Source organism: Choloepus didactylus, chromosome 9 (genome assembly GCF_015220235.1).
Source record: "Choloepus didactylus isolate mChoDid1 chromosome 9, mChoDid1.pri, whole genome shotgun sequence".
In the NCBI taxonomy this organism is placed as follows: domain Eukaryota; kingdom Metazoa; phylum Chordata; class Mammalia; order Pilosa; family Megalonychidae; genus Choloepus; species Choloepus didactylus.
In genome coordinates, this window is record NC_051315.1 from 76,828,438 (window position 1) to 76,846,139 (window position 17,702).

General features: G+C 34.0%; 1 protein-coding gene across 1 annotated transcript in view; it reads left to right on the forward strand.

The window, feature by feature from the left end:
• The window catches only part of ZC3H15 (zinc finger CCCH-type containing 15), a 31,324-nt gene extending 19,833 nt beyond the window's left edge, over positions 1–11,491 (forward strand). Inside the window, exons 4-11 of the mRNA XM_037848653.1 lie at positions 3,517–3,628; positions 4,269–4,421; positions 4,866–4,957; positions 6,142–6,324; positions 7,725–7,871; positions 8,023–8,124; positions 8,868–8,991; positions 10,683–11,491. Of these exons, the coding sequence (XP_037704581.1) occupies positions 3,517–3,628; positions 4,269–4,421; positions 4,866–4,957; positions 6,142–6,324; positions 7,725–7,871; positions 8,023–8,124; positions 8,868–8,991; positions 10,683–10,873 (1,104 nt within the window). The 3' untranslated portion in view covers positions 10,874–11,491. The remainder of the gene's footprint in view (positions 1–3,516; positions 3,629–4,268; positions 4,422–4,865; positions 4,958–6,141; positions 6,325–7,724; positions 7,872–8,022; positions 8,125–8,867; positions 8,992–10,682) is intronic.
• Positions 11,492–17,702: the final 6,211 nt, after the last annotated feature.

Sequence of the window (17,702 nt, forward strand, 5' to 3'; positions counted from 1 at the left end):
GCATCATTTGTCCCACTGAACTGAATTGTCACTATTGACGTACCTTAAAGTCTCAAACATGTTAGGATCTTTTTTCTGGATTCTCTTGTCTGTTCTACTTACTGTCTGTCCTTAAACCAGTATCACACTGATTTTTATTATTGTGACCTAGTAATATATCCTGTTGTCTATTAAGGCAAGTGTTTTCTCCCTAAGCATTACTCTTTTTCCGTTTTCCTTGACTGTTCTCAGGCATTTGTTTTGCCATATGAATTTTGAACTTCTTTTATTCAATTGCAATTCGTTTGAAAAATTTAGCTTCTTTTTCTTCATATTCTTTAGAACTTCCTTGAGTTTAAGATTTTATAGACATGATTCTTTATTTTTCAAAGTACTTTTTTTTTTTCCACCCTATCTCCATTTCCCTGTCTGGAAACAATTTTTTTTTCTTCCTCTATTAGATGTAAAAGAGAAGAAAGAATTTCTCAAGGTTTAACTACAGATTTTTTTTAGAATATCAGAATATAAATTTATGAGATGGCTAACGCCACACATGAAACAGATTTCTTTCATTTGGGCTGTCTACAAATCAGTACCCTCAACACTTTCACTTATACCCTGCTTGATTCTAGAGCCAGAATCAAGCTCTTCCATCTGAGTAACTTAGTAGCCTGGTTTAATAAAAATGTATGCTCAAGGCTTGAAATCAGATAGACTTGTGTTTGAATCTTCTCCCTTGCTTGTTACATGATCTTGAATTATTTAGCTACACTCATCTTTTTCTGTAAAGTGGAGGGGGTGGGGGGAATTATCCCTTATAGGCTTCCTATGGTGGTTAAATGAGAAGATAATTTAAACTCCTGGCATAATACAGGTGTATAAGAAGTATATTCACTTTTTTCCCTTAACCTCTTTTAATCCTGTTATTGCTCCCCTGGAAAAGCCGTAACATGTGTGGTGGTAGTTTGGTTTGATTGTATGTTCAGTGCTTTTATACTTTCTTGGATAACTATGCTTTTATCTGTGAATGTGAGATACCTAACCACCAGATATAACACTGGAAATTAGCAACAGTACTGCTCTTAGAGCCAGACAAGAGTTGCCCTGCCTAGAACTTTAAAGGACAACCCTACTCTGTGTCTCCTCCACCCATACTTTTCCCTCAGACAGGGAGTCAGTAGAGTCAAGGGAATGTGCCCACCTGGAGTTTGCATCAGCCCTCCTCACATCAGCTCCAGGCCTGCTTTCACAGCCTGCAAGGGCCTTTCCCTCTATCCATCCCCACCAATGGTACACAGGGCTACCAGTATGTGCTAGGGGTCTGGACAAACCCCGGATCCATACCATTTCTTCGAGGGTATTTCGAAATTTCTTCGAAATTTCTCTTTCCCCCCCTTCCACTACCCCTTCCCCAAACCTTTTACCTCCCCACACACATGAGGTGGGATGCAACTGGAAGTGTGAAGAGGAGAAGGAGGCATGAGCTGACTCTTGCTTTACCCACCATGCTCTGCTATGCACTCCATGGGGCCTAAACATTCTAAATTTGAACCTGTCCTTCCAGATCATCTTTAGGGTATATTAATTAGAAGTAGAAAGCAAAGTTTATTTAGCATTTATTGACTTGATTTCTAACTTTTAAATATTTAGACAAATGATTTGTGGGCTTTGCATTACTCTTGCTCTGTTTTGCCCCACAAGTATTTGGAATAGGCCTAATGAGTAAAGAATTTTTTTTTTTAAGTGACTTAAATTTTTTCTTTTTATAAAGTTTTTCCTATTTAAACCTGCCGTGACATGGTCAAATCAGGATTTGATTTTCTGTGACCTAACTATAACATTTTGCCATTCCCTTCCTAAAATTTCCTCTTGGACAATTTTGTCCTGGTTTCTTTCTACTTCTTTGATGTTTCCTATCTCTTTAATGGAATTTATAGTCCTGCTTGTACTTTGAATATTGGTATTCTTTAAAGTACTTTACTGTCCTCTTTTCACTTTGTATGCTATCCTTGAGTAATCTCATATACAACCAAAACTTTAATCAGTTATTTCCTGGAGACAGCTGTTTCTAAAATCTTTATCTTATGCCAGACCCTTCTCTCCAAGAATGAAGATCCATGTCCAGCTTCCTTCTAAATAGCTCTACCCAGATAGTCTGTGAGCATCTCAAACTCAGTATGTCCAAAATTGAGTTCATCTCCACTTCCCACCCTGAAACCTGTTCCTTCTGTATTCCCTGTCTTGTGTAATGCACTAATCATGCACATGGTAATCCTAGACAACTCCCTCTCCCTATACTTTGCACCCAGTCACCTATTCCTATCCGTTCTGCCTCCTAAAGGTGGCCTCCCCACTATTTTCCATTCTCATCACCAGTACTTTTTCTAAGCTCTTGTATTTCTTACAACCTTAGCAAGTACAATAACCTTCTAACTTTCCTTGCCTTCATTCTTGGGCTCCTTCCAGTCCATCTTCCATGATCTTTATGAAACACAACCTGATTATGTCACCATCTTTATATCTTTGAGTTGTACCCTGTCAACTACTGATATGATCCAAACTTATTGAAATTTCTCAAACACATTAATCTTCCTAGTCCCTGTATCCTTGCATTGGTGGGCTCTTTCTCCATTCCTTTTCTTTCCCATCAGAAGAACCTCATCCATTAAGTATTAGCTCAGTTTAATTTTCTTGGGCGTATAGACATTCTTGGTTCCCAGTGCACCATGTATTGTGCATCAGTTGTAGCACTAAGCACATTTATTAGACTTGTTGGCATATTTGTCTTTCCACTAGATTCTGAACTTAAAATAAGCATCTTCTGAACAAAAATAAGCATCTTTGTCTTTTCACCTTTGTATTCCCTGTCATCTAACATAGGACCTGACATATTAATATTTGGATGAGTCCTCTTATATTAGATATGTAAAAATTGTGTGCCTGGACCAGTGTCATATGTGTTTTCTTTCTTTTCTTCCCCCCTCCCCTTTTTTTTTTGTTTTGAATTTCCCGTATTGACCTGACCCAGTGTTTTTCCACAAGGGCACTATTGGTATTTTGGGTGGTACAATTCCTTTTTGTGTGATACTGCACATTTCAGGATGTTTGCATCTCTGATCCTTAAAATGTACCACATATTTCTGGGGTTATGGGTTGTTTTCACAGGAGGAATATTCCAGTTGAGATCCACTTACTAAAAATGGTGAGAAAATACTTCTTACTGTAGTAAATTTTTGAATATGCTTTTACTAGAAATGGTAACCATTTATAGACAAAAAAAGTCTTACTAGTTCTAGCAATTTTGTCTACTAATTTAGCCTCAATCTATGGTATACACTGGAAGGCCATTGTAGCACTGTTAAAGAGGTAAGGAATACATGTAAATTTTTAAATGTTTTTGTTACGTTAGTGCTATCGTATAGATAGATAGATAGATAGATAGATAGATAGATAGATAGATAGATATTACTGTGTATAGAAAGCTCTTTTGTTATATGAATAAATCAAATTTGTATTTTAAACCTGGGGATATCATAGGTAGCCCAAAGTGAAGCTGAAAAGAAATTGAAGAAAGATGACAAGAAGAAAGAATTGCAGGAGCTAAATGAACTGTTCAAACCTGTAGTTGCTGCTCAAAAAATAAGTAAAGGTAAATTTTAAAGTTTTGAGGTGTTATTTTCAGTAAATATAACTTGTGTTAAAAACTCTTAATTTGTTTTAATGTTTATTTTCTTCATATTATAAATGAAACTCCCTTTGTCAAAATTATCTATGGTCAACAACTTTCTTATGATTTCTATATATATGCGCATGGCTCTGTTATTGTGTAAATACAACTTCAGTCATTGGCCCCCACACTTAAGTCAAAATTACAGACTTAGGCAATCTACTAATTTTAAAATATTAAATCTATTTGGTTGTAGGCAAGTCAAAGTTATAGTTGTGTAAACTATTTTCACTTTTGATAGTAGACCTCCATTTACATTTGTTTCTCTTCTGCCTCCTTCATTGACTCCAATTTCAAAAGTGGCTATGGAATAACCTACATGTTCATTTGGCTTCCCACCCCTAGCCTCTTTTTTATATAAAAGTTAAATATAAAAAAAAAAAAAAAAAAAAAGTTAAAGAAACAAGAATAAATATAAAATGATCTAGAAAGAACCTAAGAGATAATGTCTTGCTAGTCACCTATAAGTGGTATTTTGCTCTTACATCAGTTAAAGTGGAAAATAAGATATGAGCTGTACTTGTATATTGTAATACCAAATATCATGTGCCATTTGACATAGGTGCAGATCCCAAATCTGTGGTTTGTGCATTCTTCAAGCAAGGACAGTGTACTAAAGGAGATAAGTGTAAGTTCTCTCATGACTTGACTCTGGAGAGAAAATGTGAAAAACGAAGTGTTTATATTGATGCAAGAGATGAAGAGCTTGAGAAAGGTACTTTTTTTTAAATGTTCTCTTAAAAAATAAATGCTTATTACTTTTGGTTTGTTTTTATTAAGATATATAATAGCTTGAACATTTCAATATTAGGACTGTTTGAAAAAATAATTGCGTTTTTTGTTTTTCATAAAATGTGAATTTACCACATTAAGTCCTTTAATTAGGTAAATGAAGATGCTTAAAAAGCAGTGATTTATTTCTCATTTGTGTGTCACCCTTTCTTCCAGTACCACTTCCACATCTGCCTAAACAATGTAGGAAGCTTAGATGAGTAATCTCATAATGCTGTTTAGTGGTATCTTTGACATTTTAAAGAAAAATGTGTTAAGTCATGAGTCTTATAGTACAGCCTTCCTATCTGTTCAAGGAGATAACTGAGTGTGTTTTGGAAGTGGTAGATAAAATTCTAGAATTGAATCTTCGTATCTCTTTATTTAGATACCATGGATAATTGGGATGAGAAAAAGCTGGAAGAAGTAGTGAACAAGAAGCACGGTGAGGCGGAAAAGAAAAAACCAAAAACTCAAATAGTATGTCCTTTTCTTGAATTGAGTTGCTGTGGTATTTATCATTAGGGAGTGGCAAGGTATTTGCTGCTAATTTCTACTGGATTGTTCTTTAAATTATTAGAAAATTTAATAAAGATAATAAAGGAAGATGTATGAGTTAAGTTAAAGCAAAACAATTTTTTTTTAAAAATAGTCTTAGCCTTTGAAAATCGCTAAAGGTGGAAGTCTTTTACTTTACATTCCATTTTCTGAGGTGACTGACTTTCTCAAGTATGGATTATCACATTTACATATTCAGATTAGAATGCTTCCTTATTTTTTACTCAAAATAAATGGAGACCTGTGAAATTAACCCACTCAGTAGTTGACTGTGTTTAATGGTAAGGGAAGACTTTAAATCACAAAGGTAAAAATATTGTTACATTTGAATTCCAAAATAAATTTTTTTGTAGGCATTGGCTCTAGTGTTCCAGAAAATATACTTTTAAGAATTGGTGCCTTATTTCTCAGACCCTACATTCATGTCCATGTACTTACCTATTTGTCATTTAGTTACATGGAAAGCCTTGTGCTGTGCCAGAAAATTCTAAATGCTGGTTTCGGTTCCCTCTGTTGTAGTTTTGGGGGAAAATAAAATTATTAATTAACTTTTCCTCCTTATTTGCAAAGCTTATATCTGAGGCTTTCATACAGTTCCTTCTGGCACCCATTCATATTTTGAAGGGCCAATACCTTTTGTGTTCCTTTTGTACCTTGCTCCTTTGAGACTTACGTGTAAGAGATTGCCTGTAGTGTCAGGCAGTTCAAATAGTTTAATTTATTACTGCATGTGATTAGTATTTCTGAAAGATCAAACCAAAACAAAATCATTGGTTTTATTTTTTATAGTCATTTGTATTTTCTATTTAAAAATCAGATTTTTTGATTCATTTACAAAAGTTAAACTGAAACTAGTTTCTTGGTATAATTCAGAATTTAGAACAGTGTCTAAAATACGGAAAAGTTATATAACTCTCTCTAAAGGGAACTTGCCATTATATTAGGTATTTTAAGATTAATGTTTATGTACATTTCTGTACATATAGGTGCTCAGTACATGAGCGGTTAAAGATGTGTATAAGAATATTTTGTTCTGTGTACTTCAGTATTAACCTTTGAAACAGGCTACACTGAGCCACTACTTGTGAATAATATTTTCTCTATAGGTGTGCAAGCATTTCCTTGAAGCTATTGAAAACAATAAGTATGGCTGGTTTTGGGTATGCCCTGGAGGGGGAGATATGTGCATGTATCGTCATGCACTTCCTCCTGGATTTGTGTTGAAAAAAGATAAAAAGAAAGAAGAGAAAGAAGATGAAATTTCATTAGAAGATCTAATTGAAAGAGAGGTAACTAGTATCTTTCCTACCATTAAAAAAAAAAATCATAGCAGTATTCATTATGAAATTCTAATACTTACCACTTGGGGGCAGTAGTTATTTGTTATGGAAGAGAAATAATGTGACCTTTTCCCAGAGTAGCCTATTTTTTCTCTAATTATTCTTATCGGTGTAAAATAAAAACCTAACTATAAATATTCACCAATTGGGGCATTAACTTCAGGATTATGAAACTATTTTTGAACTACTAGCTACTGGCTTATCCAATAAATTATTTCATTAAAATTGACTTACTAGTATATTGATTTAGTAAAAAGGTTTATTCATTCTCAGATTTATTTAACTTTTAGATGTAGATCTTTTACCTCATGTATGTTTTTCACCATTTTACTAACCATTAAAATATCTGTGGAAGGAAACAATTCTAGTCCAGTTTTTCAGTTATGTTCATTATCATTGCCAGACCCAAACACTGTCAATAGAGGGGAAGGAGTCTGATGGAAGAGGATCTTCGACTCCTTATTTGTGACTTAACACAAAAGAATGTTGTGTTCTTTGAGTTAGCAGATAGGGTTATTGAGTTAGCATATATGGCTATTGAGGGTGACATGAGAATGTTGAGATTACTGGAAATACTTCATTTAGGGTTGTAATATTTGAAAGTGTACCCATTTTGCCTCATCTTGGATAATCTAAGTACGTTGTAAATGTCTAATGTTGGGATATATACATTTGTTCTTAAACTCACATATTTTGGGGTATCTCACATAGGAGAGACAATATAAAATAGTAGAAAATGTAGAATTTAGAGTCTGGTAATTATGGGGTTGTTTGAATGTTAGTTCTTTACCTCTTAGCTGTTAGTCTTGGTAAATTTCTTAAATTGTCCCTCTGTTGCTTATTTGTTTTGAGGAATCAGTGTGATAGCATATATAGAAAGCACTTAACACTGAATACCTGGGATATGCTCAGCAAGTACTATTTTTCCGTATATTTATTGCCTGATTGTTAGCTCAAAGGAGCAGGTGGTGTTTTTTGTCTAGTTTTGTTTCTCATCTCATCTCCAGAGGCACACACATGGTATTTAGATATTGTCATGGTGCTTTATTTATTTTTTTTCAGCAATTGGCTCATTTTAAAACTAGTTTTTCAGGACAAATTTTACTCCCCTTCAATTCTGGAAAGAATTTTAGCTCAAAATAATATATTTTATGATGTTAGAAATGTTTTTATGTCTGGACACTCAATTTGTTCGTTGCCACATAGAGTAAAAATAAATTTGATTATTCCAAATTTAATGTCTTCAGAATAGTCACAGGCAAGGACTTAAATAATTGCATTTAGAGAAAACTTATTAAACACTATTATAAGTGGCTTTTGGGGAAAAAATTAACTCTTTATTTTTGCAGCGCTCTGCCCTAGGACCAAATGTTACCAAAATCACTCTAGAATCTTTTCTTGCCTGGAAGAAGAGGAAAAGACAAGAAAAGATTGATAAACTTGAGCAAGATATGGAAAGAAGGAAAGCAGACTTCAAAGCTGGGAAAGCACTGGTGGTATGTCCAAGACTCACCTAAATAAGTGCTTTATTCTTTCTTTCACTTTAAATTCCTATGTCATATTAGATTTTATCCTTCAGTAACATGTTTGTTTAAAGCCAAATGTTTGAATTTTGTTCTGAATTGAAATATTTGTGTGTCTAAATAGATTAGTGGTCGTGAAGTGTTTGAATTCCGTCCTGAACTAGTTGATGATGATGATGAGGAAGCAGATGATACCCGTTATATCCAGGGATCAGGTGGTGATGAGGTAAGAGGAAGCTTTGGCACCTCATCTCCTCATGTTAATTGAGAGAGACAATAGAGCAGCTTGGCTAAGAGCACACACTGTGGAACAGACTGCCTCTGTTCAATTCCTGACTCCAACCATGTTACTTACACATCAGGCCTCCACCCTCTATAATATGGACATTCAATGATAATCCCTATGTCATAGAGTGCTTGTGAAAATAAGTTAATAAATATAAAGAACTTGGAATAGTGCCTGGTATATAGTTGAGTGTTGTTTATGTATTAGCTGTAAAAAGTTTGTGCTTTTATCCCCCCCTCCAAAGGAAAAGGCTGGGGGCGGGGGGAGGGGGTTGTTAACATTTTATACTAGAAAATCAATCATAGGACAAGGACACACAGTACAAAGTAGAGGCTATGAGACAACAGGTTAATTATTTGGTCCTAAGCAAACTTAATAATAGCAGATAACTTAATGTTAATTGTTTGTGTGGTTATCATAAAATTCTGGCCTCTATATTTGAGCTAAAAGAGAATATATCTATATTAAAAATGTAATATCAAAGGAAGAAAATTCAGATTTGGTGTTGTTATTTTTTTTAAGAAGTTGAGAAAAAGACATGAAATTTGACAATGGTTGATCATCTATTTTCCCTTGGCATTAGTGATAATTTTGTTTTATTAAGTAAATGCTAAGGATGAAAGGCAATAATTTGTGAAAACTGTTTTTATCTTTAACAACTTTTCTTTCTATATGTTGTTAAGGTTGATGATTCTATAAGCGTGAATGATATAGATTTAAGCCTATACATCCCAAGAGATGTAGATGAGACGGGTATTACTGTAGCCAGTCTTGAAAGATTCAGCACGTATACTTCAGAAAAAGATGGTAAGTTTGCGAAATTTTGCATAATTCTAAGAATTATGAAGCTTTCTAAAATGCATTAAGCCAGGAGTTGCAAACTTAAATACCTGTAGGTGCTAGACTGGTAACATAAAGGTGTGGTTTGACCATATACAAAATAGTAGTGAACAGTAGAGGCTGTAGAAATGGGTGACTGGGTGGATTTTGAAGCCACTAACTGAAACTAGAAGGGAACAGATATGAGTTTGGAGGTATAGCTGAAGGCTGTTGTTTGGGCTTCATGAGTTTGAGATTTTGGTGGCACTTGTCTAGACACTGTAGATATTTCCAGGAAAAAAAGGTTTGAAAGCCATCGGCATTGGCACCTGAGAGTGAACTCATCCAGGCATAATATATAGAATGAGAATGTGCTAGAGCATGCTTTGAACATCGTTTTTAGGATAGGCCAAAAGAAGAAAGAGCAGGGAAGGACACTGAGAAAATTAGGGGAAAATTAGGAAGCAAGAATATCAGAAAAATCAAAAGTATGAGAATTGCAAATGGGTTTTAAGTTGCAGTTAGGCAAGGAGTTTGTAGGAATAAAGTTCCAGTTTTCATAGGAACTGCAATAAGGAGAGGAATGAGTACAGTTCACTCTTAAGAACTTTGACAGGGAGGCATGGTCATGGGAAGGTTCTTTTAGGATATGGGAGACCAATATAGATTTGTAGGCCAGTTTTAGAAAAAGGGTCTGATAGAGAAAGAGAAATGGAAGATGAGAGATTAAGGAAGTATATATCAGGAAGGAACAAGATCAGGAAGTATAAATGAGTTCATTTAAGTATGAGAATGGAAGAAAGGTTAGCTATAGATGTATTTAGAGATAAGGATTGTTGAGCTAATTTATGTCTAATTGTGCTTTGGGTGAGGGGTTTTAAGAGAGGGGGTAAAAGTTTGACATAATTGTTACGGGAGAAAAGTCAGGTAGAAAGACTGCTAATCTAGGCAGAAATTGAGAGAGTAAAAGCTAAACCTTATTTTTGCAATAAAAGAACATGTTATAACTTGAAAAACAGGCCTGCTCCTCTGAGATTTGAGAATGTCAGACTGTTGTCTTAATGCCAGTCTGCAGACGGATTTGCTCCTTTTAGAAGTAAGATTCTGGTGACAGTAGGCCAAGTTATAATCCCTAAGAGTTTGTCATCAGAGAAGTCTGAAATAGCTAAAATCTAAATTGGTCTGTTAAAGATTATCTTTTTATAAATATTGGTGTCCTTGAACAAGAAAAGGCAGCATTTTTGTTTTTTCAGTCATTTAAACCCTGTAAGGGTAAGTAACTGGATTCACACTCATTTGCAGTATTATAACTAATGTGATTTAAGTACTGTTTGCAAAAACAAAAGCTACGTAGCTGCTTATATTATAAACCATTATTCCAACAAAATACTATTTGGAAGTTAGCTTAAAAACCTAATTGCTAGGTCATGTAGGGTCATGTAGGTCAAGAAATGCATAAACCATTAAGTGACCAAATAAAAAAAAACAGTATTATATAGTAGGCATAAATAATTGGTACAGATAAGCTTAGGAAAAGAAAGATTAGTTCTTGGTGGGGTAATCCCAGAGAAAGCTTTCATGGAAAGAGGAAAAGAGAAGGTGAAATTCTATGGCTGTCAGTTGACTAATGGAATTGCATATTCTGTGTGCAACTTATTGATTCCTATTTTTATTTTTAGAAAACAAATTAAGTGAAGCTTCTGGCGGTATGGCTGAAAATGGTGAAAGAAGTGATTTGGAAGAAGACAACGAAGGAGAGGGACAGGAAAATGGAGCCGTCGATGCTGTTCCTGTTGATGAAAATCTTTTTACTGGGGAAGATTTGGATGAACTAGAAGAAGAATTAAACACACTTGATTTAGAAGAATGACACCAAACAAGTCAATGAAAAAATTTTCAGCTCTACATGAGTTGAAATTGACTAATTAATTTTTTTCCACCTAGAATTCTTCATCAGGATGTTTATTTCCCATGCTGATGCTGGAGGGCTTATGCTTCTCAAAAAAAAGGATTATTTTCCCTACATCTTCTCTTCTGATTTTGACTGCATCTCATAGTAAGTTTGGAGTAGTTCATGATAAACTGAAACATAATAGTCATTGCAGAAAATGATTGTTGTAACTCAAGTGGGAAGTGTAACTGCTTTTCCAGTTTTGATTTTCATTGGGCATGTGTTATTATCAGGAACAACATAAATTTAAATTTAAAGTACCCTTCATTTAATGCAGTTTTTAATGAGTGACTTGATTTCCTATGTATTTATATATTAAAAAGACTGCATAAAATACAAGCACTGTACTTTGTAAAGGAAACTGCATATGCAGATTCAGTGTTGTATATCTTTGGACAATTAGTCAGATGGACATTTAAAATAGAACTTCTTTAATCTGATGGGATAAGCTGCAATGCCCTGTGTTAAACTGTTTTAAACTTTTCCCTCTTCCTTTTTGCCAATAAAGTTGTAAATAAAGACCATCACACATTAAAATCCAAATATGGGTCTTTTTTAAGTTTTCCTATGAAAGTTTTCTTTCTAGTTTGAAGATTTTAACAAAATATCTGTTATAGTTAACTGTCATAAAAGGCACAGACACTTGAAGGGTTCTCTTAGCCTTTATTACAGAACAATGATTATACCGGAGGAAACTGTGGTTGATGATATACGAAAGGGTAATTCCTCAGTAAATAGATTGTATACCTTAAGAATCATTGAGTCCCATGGTGTTACAGTGGTCCCTACTGATGTTTGATTACTCTGCTTTAAAGAGTATAAACAAATTCACCATGAAACTTTAGGCTGAGGGCCTTTGGTACTGAGATCCACAGAAATATGGTGATAATACATTTAAAATGGGCATAATTTGCTAATGATACATTTAGTACTAGTTGTACTTTTTTATCATTTTTACATAAAGTGTGTTTTTAAAAATTAAAACAGTGCTTTTGTTGTTATTTGGAAATGTAAATGGATTTTAAGGCAACTAAGGTAATAGCACTAAATTAGATGTCAGATAACCTGGGCTGTAATCTCATCTCTGCCTCAGGTAAGTTGTATGATTTTTAAATCTCTGAATCTTAGTTTCTTTGCATAAAAAGTTAGACTAAATGATTTTTAATGTGCTTCTGAATTGTAAAACTTAAGAAAACATTGTATATTATGTAAAATGATAGCATCAGAGTTGATAAACAAATGGACCTCCTAGCTGTTCAGTATTATAATTGACTTTTTTCCAGGTGTAGAGCATCATGACCTAAGTTTATAGTCAATTTAATTCCCATCTACAGTGAAAGTATACTTAAATACTTTGTGTCTATAAAAGACTGCTTGAGTTTTAGAGTTTATCTCCATGAAAGATTTGTCCCATTCTTTCTGTGAAAAAGTGTTAAATGTTATTTATTGCATTATTTAATAAAGAAACATTTTCAGAGTAATTTAAAGAGCTCAAACCTTTTTATAAGCTGTGACCCAAACAATCTCCTTTTGTTTTTCCACTTACGAAACTATCTAAAAATGCTACCAAGAATTATCTCATAAGTAAAAGCTAGAACCCATTTACTTTAGGCCCTAGAGGTTTTTTTTCTGTATATGTGATAGGCTCATATAAACAAAAGTATGGTAAAGGCATTTGGTTGTTTAGTTAAGATTTAAAGCATTACTACCTGAGAGCAAACATGATTTTGAAAACGAAGTTTACTTTACTAAATGGGTTAAGGGGGGAATGTTTCAGTGTGAAGGCAATTTTTGATAGCTACATGTCTTTTACGTTAGGATGACCCTCATCCATCTTGCCTATAGTTGTCTCCCATTATAAAGATAATATATGCTCAGAGAATGCAAAAACATTTTAATTTGAGAAATGAAAGTGCAAAATTAAATTTGCCATTAATACACCATACGTACATATCACAGGCAAGTAGAAATAATTTTTTATTGTTCACAGCAGTTACCCTATATTAGTACAGTTAATCTGAAATTGCCTCTTCTTTTTCAAACCCCTTGTCATATAGCATTGATTTTAAATATATATTTTTTTTTTTTACAAATTGCTATCATAGGAGATTTCTGTAATCTAATTTCAAACATGTTATTTAGCTTCATTTTAAAGGTTTGTGGTTTAGAAATACAGAAACTTACAAACCTTCCACAGAAGGGGAACTATAGCTTTGTGCTTAATTCTTTATATTATGTAAAATGAGATCCTTTTCCCAAATGTAAGGACTTTTCATTTCCTCCTTACTATCTAGACCATTATTACATCAGCCGCTTTTTTTTTTTAACCATATACTCAATAACCACTTTAGCCTATAATGATCCCATGTTTGTCAGAATCTTCTTAATTCAATAAGCTTTATTGTGAGCTTTATTTTATTTAGGTGACTTATATCATACTTTAAGGCTACCGTGTATGGACTGATAAAGAATAGTATAATTGTTGTACCATATAATTTTAGTATTTGAATTAGTAATCTCTGATCCATAAGTTATTTAGAATGGATAGTAGTGAAATTAAAAGTTCAGAGATGTTTAGGTCTTGCAGATCTTTAAGAAGGCATTGCATCTCTCCTCAGGTTTTATTTAAAACACACGTGGGTAAAGGGAGCTTGTGAATGTTCGTAAGAAAATTAGTAACATTATTATATGAGTTCTATTCCTAGTCTGAGTAGTAGACTTTGTATAAAGAACTTTCAGGATCATAGATTACAAACTATCCTTCATCCCATGTAAACTTAGAATGTAAATTTAGAATCACAGGATTGATTCTGATAATATATACTGTTCTAATACTTCAGGTACTTAGCACTCAGTGTTCATACTATATCAAATCAAATATGTTTCATTGACTGTGTCTCAGGAACACCAGATGAGAGGATGGGTTACTAAAATTTTGTTTGGGATTTTTGTCCTTTTTTTTTAAGAGCATGTATCCAACTTGTGATTTTCTGAAGAAAATCAACACCTTATTTCTCAGTGAATAAAAATGACGGGTGGAAATGACTAGAATCCTAAAACATTTGAACTCTGATTAAACTAGAATTTGGTAATATCTGCAAAATTTTATAATAATAAAGGTGTACTTTGTGAAAATGTTGTAATTGATTTTTCAGGCAAAGGTGGTTATTTTACTATACTTGGTCCCCAGAGATACAGATTTTTCTGATAGCTGATCTTGTTTTCAAACAGATGTATGTAAAATTTACTTGTTCTTTTGGGATTTAAGCATCAGAGCTTTATTTCCTTAGCTCTGTCTAATTAGCCTTGGGCTGTAATTCAAGACAATGACTACTTAACCACTTTTTTTTTTTTTTTTTTAATTAATCTTTAGGGCATACCAGTGTTTTCAAAGGGCCATATTATCATTTTCATTCCAGATGTGTGGCTGTGTTTCTCATTCGACCATATGTGAATTCTCTAAATTCTATTTTAATCTAAGTCTTAGGAAACTTGTGTATTTTAGTGTGACAAAGGTCAACAGTGCATTTTTACTTCTGTACATATTTTAAGAATTTTGTGATGTCATATTTGAGAAATCTTGTTTATAACTTTACAGTATATGTATAGAAATAAAGTATCAAAAAATGTAATATTGAAAGTATTTGAAAAACTGAAACCTCAAGGTAATAGTGTGTAATAATACAGTAATTTTGTGGATCACTTCATAATTGTATGTTGTACATATTTCACTTAAAATTAGAGAAATTCAATATGGGAAAAGTAGAATCTAGTATGTAGTAGTAGAATAAATACTAGAAATATTCACTCTTGAATCTTTATTCAGTGCTGAATAGATAGTGAAAGTAAGAACTTTAATAGCTAAATCCTTTTTGATAATTTCATAAATTAACATGTGATTGAAAAGCCAGTTAATCTGTGGAAATATTCACAATTAAACCAGTAGCTGTTGCCTATTGACTGTGTACAAGTTAATTTGTCATGTCACATGGTTCATTGGATGGACAGTTTTCTTCTAATACGCTAAGAAGTATTAAGTATTCCTATACCTCCTCCATTGATTACCCACCATAGAAGAAAAGAAAAACTTCAGTCAGACCCATCTCTTACCCCTCTCGGGGTGGGGGGAGGGTGCAGATTAATCACTGATAGCTTCAGCCAGTTTACTGTTTACTTTAAAGAAAAATATAGGAAATGCTTGGGACTAAAAAGCTTTATGGTATAATCTGATTTTAGTGACTCGTGACCATTTTTTAATTACTTAATTGGTCTTTACTTTTCCCCCAGAGTACAATACCTCAGCAGTCTAATATGCAACCTTCTAGAATCCTTAGATGTATGGAATATTATATATAACAAATTCAGTTTTATTGAGATATATTTGCATACCATACAGTCATCCACAGTGTACAGTCAGTTCACAGTACCACATACAGTTGTGTATTCATCATCACAGTCAATTTCCAAACATTATCGTTACTCCAAAAAACACCAAAAACATGAATAAAAATTAAGGTAAAACAGAACACTTCTAAAACATTCCATCCCCCCATCCCACCCCATTCTTCATTTAATTTTGTCCGCATTTTTCCACTGAACTGCCTATACACTGGGCAAAGGGAGTGTGAGCCACAAGGCCTTCACAATCACCCAGCCACATGTGTAAGCTGCATAGTTACACAGTCGTCTTCAAGAATTAAGGCTACTGGGTTGCAGTTAGACAGTTTTAGGTATTTCCCTCTAGCCATTACAATACACCAAAAACTAAAAAGAGGTATCTATATAGCGCATAAGAATATCCTCCAGAGTGACCTCTCAACTCCATTTGAAATCTCTCAGCCACTGAAACTTTATTTTGTTTCATTTCTCTTCCCCCTTTTGGTCAAGAAGACTTTCTCAGTCCCATGATGCTGGGTCCAGGCTCATACCCAGGAGTCATGTCCCACACTCGCAGGGAGATTTACACACCTGGGAGTCATGTCCCACATCGGGGGGAGGGCAGTTACCTGTGGAGTGGGCCTAGAGAGGCAGAGGCCACATCTGAGCAATAAAGAGGCTCTCTGGGGGAGAGATTTGCACTAACAAGCTTCATAAGGGCAAGTCCAGAGATTGAGGGCTCGGCCTACCCAATTGGCAGTAATAACCCATGTGGGGACGTTTAACACTTCCACATTATTCCCCAGTTCTTCAGGGGGGCCCTGCAAATACATTTTTATTTTCTGCCCAGATTATTCTGGGATGCATTGGAATGTCACACTAACCTGTACAAACCTACCAGATCTCACTTTCTATTCAAAGTTCCATATAATCAAGGTGTTCAAATAAATTGACCGTAAAAGTTAAATTATTTGGGGTGCTACAGAAAATAAAGTTCCTGCACTAAATAAACATCTCTTCCTTTGGTCTCACACACAAGTTGAAGTTTTAAAACACAATCAATATTGTGCTTTACCCTTTGGCCTGATTTTCATTAGTCCTAACCAGATCTGCTTCATTCATATCTCTAATTGAAGTCTGAACTCTTTTCAGCTTCTTTAACAGTAGCTCTGTGAGATAACACTGGCATGCATAGCTGCTGAACTTTTGCTCTGAGTTTCATGTGTCACACAGATACCCAAAGTTTCCCAGGAAGGTCTTTTGCAGCAAAGAATTCTTACACAGAAGGTTTGTGATTGATAATATCTGTAACAGGCAAAGCTGTGTGAAGTGTGAAAGTTAATACCCATTATTAGAAAATTCAGAAAGCAGACACATTTTTAGAAGTAACAGAAGTGTCAACACAGGTGAGTTGCCCATAAGGTGAAAAATTATGATCGTACAGTCAGAAAACTTAGAACTTCTGCTGACTTGAGGGCCAACAGACAGACCACCTCCAAATCATGAATGGCCATCATAGATACTAATATGGCCCACTTTGTATATACCACCTCATCATATTCAGGAGACTGGAAGGGTATTCGCAGGGATAGAAGTCCTCTAACATGCTAACCATATACCTCTATTTCCCATACAGTACGTACTGTACAAAATAATACTATCTAAAAGTATAGGAATACAAGGACAAGTGAAAATATTTTAGGATCAATTCTCTTGATAATCCATTTGCACAGAATCAAACGATTTCATTTGGGCAAGAACAGAAATGTACTTTTCACACTTTACTTGTGAATGCCATGTAGAGTACAGAATAAAAACCAAACAAAATAAAACTTTTATGTAGATTTTAAGCATACAAGTAATACTGATATTTCATGTCTTTTTTAAATATAGTAACAAAATTGGATTGTAAAATATATTTCATATGAGAAATATTAAATTAACATTTGTTGTATAGCTAAAATAAAATGGGAGAAAAAAAGAATTTGCTTAAATCTGTTAATGAAGTGGTAGAATGCCGGAAAGAACTGGAGCCTTAATCAGGACAAATTTTAATTTGTAATTAACCCTGTCTAGGTTAGAGATAAAATTATTCACAGTTCTGGGAAAGGAGATTCGTAGAAACCCAGAGATTAGAATTTTAAGGTAAAATTACTTATTTTCAGTCAGAATGAAGTCAGATTTTGAACAGTTTGCGCAATGCTTAATATTAAAGATGAAACTTGGCATTCCTTCCCCAAGTTTTGAAAAGTTTAATAGCTTCTGTGGATTTAAGCTCTTGTAGAAAATTTGAGCTGATTTTACTTTGCATGTTTTATTACTAGAAGGAATTGAATTGCTATCTAGCTGCAATTTCTATTTTAGATTGATA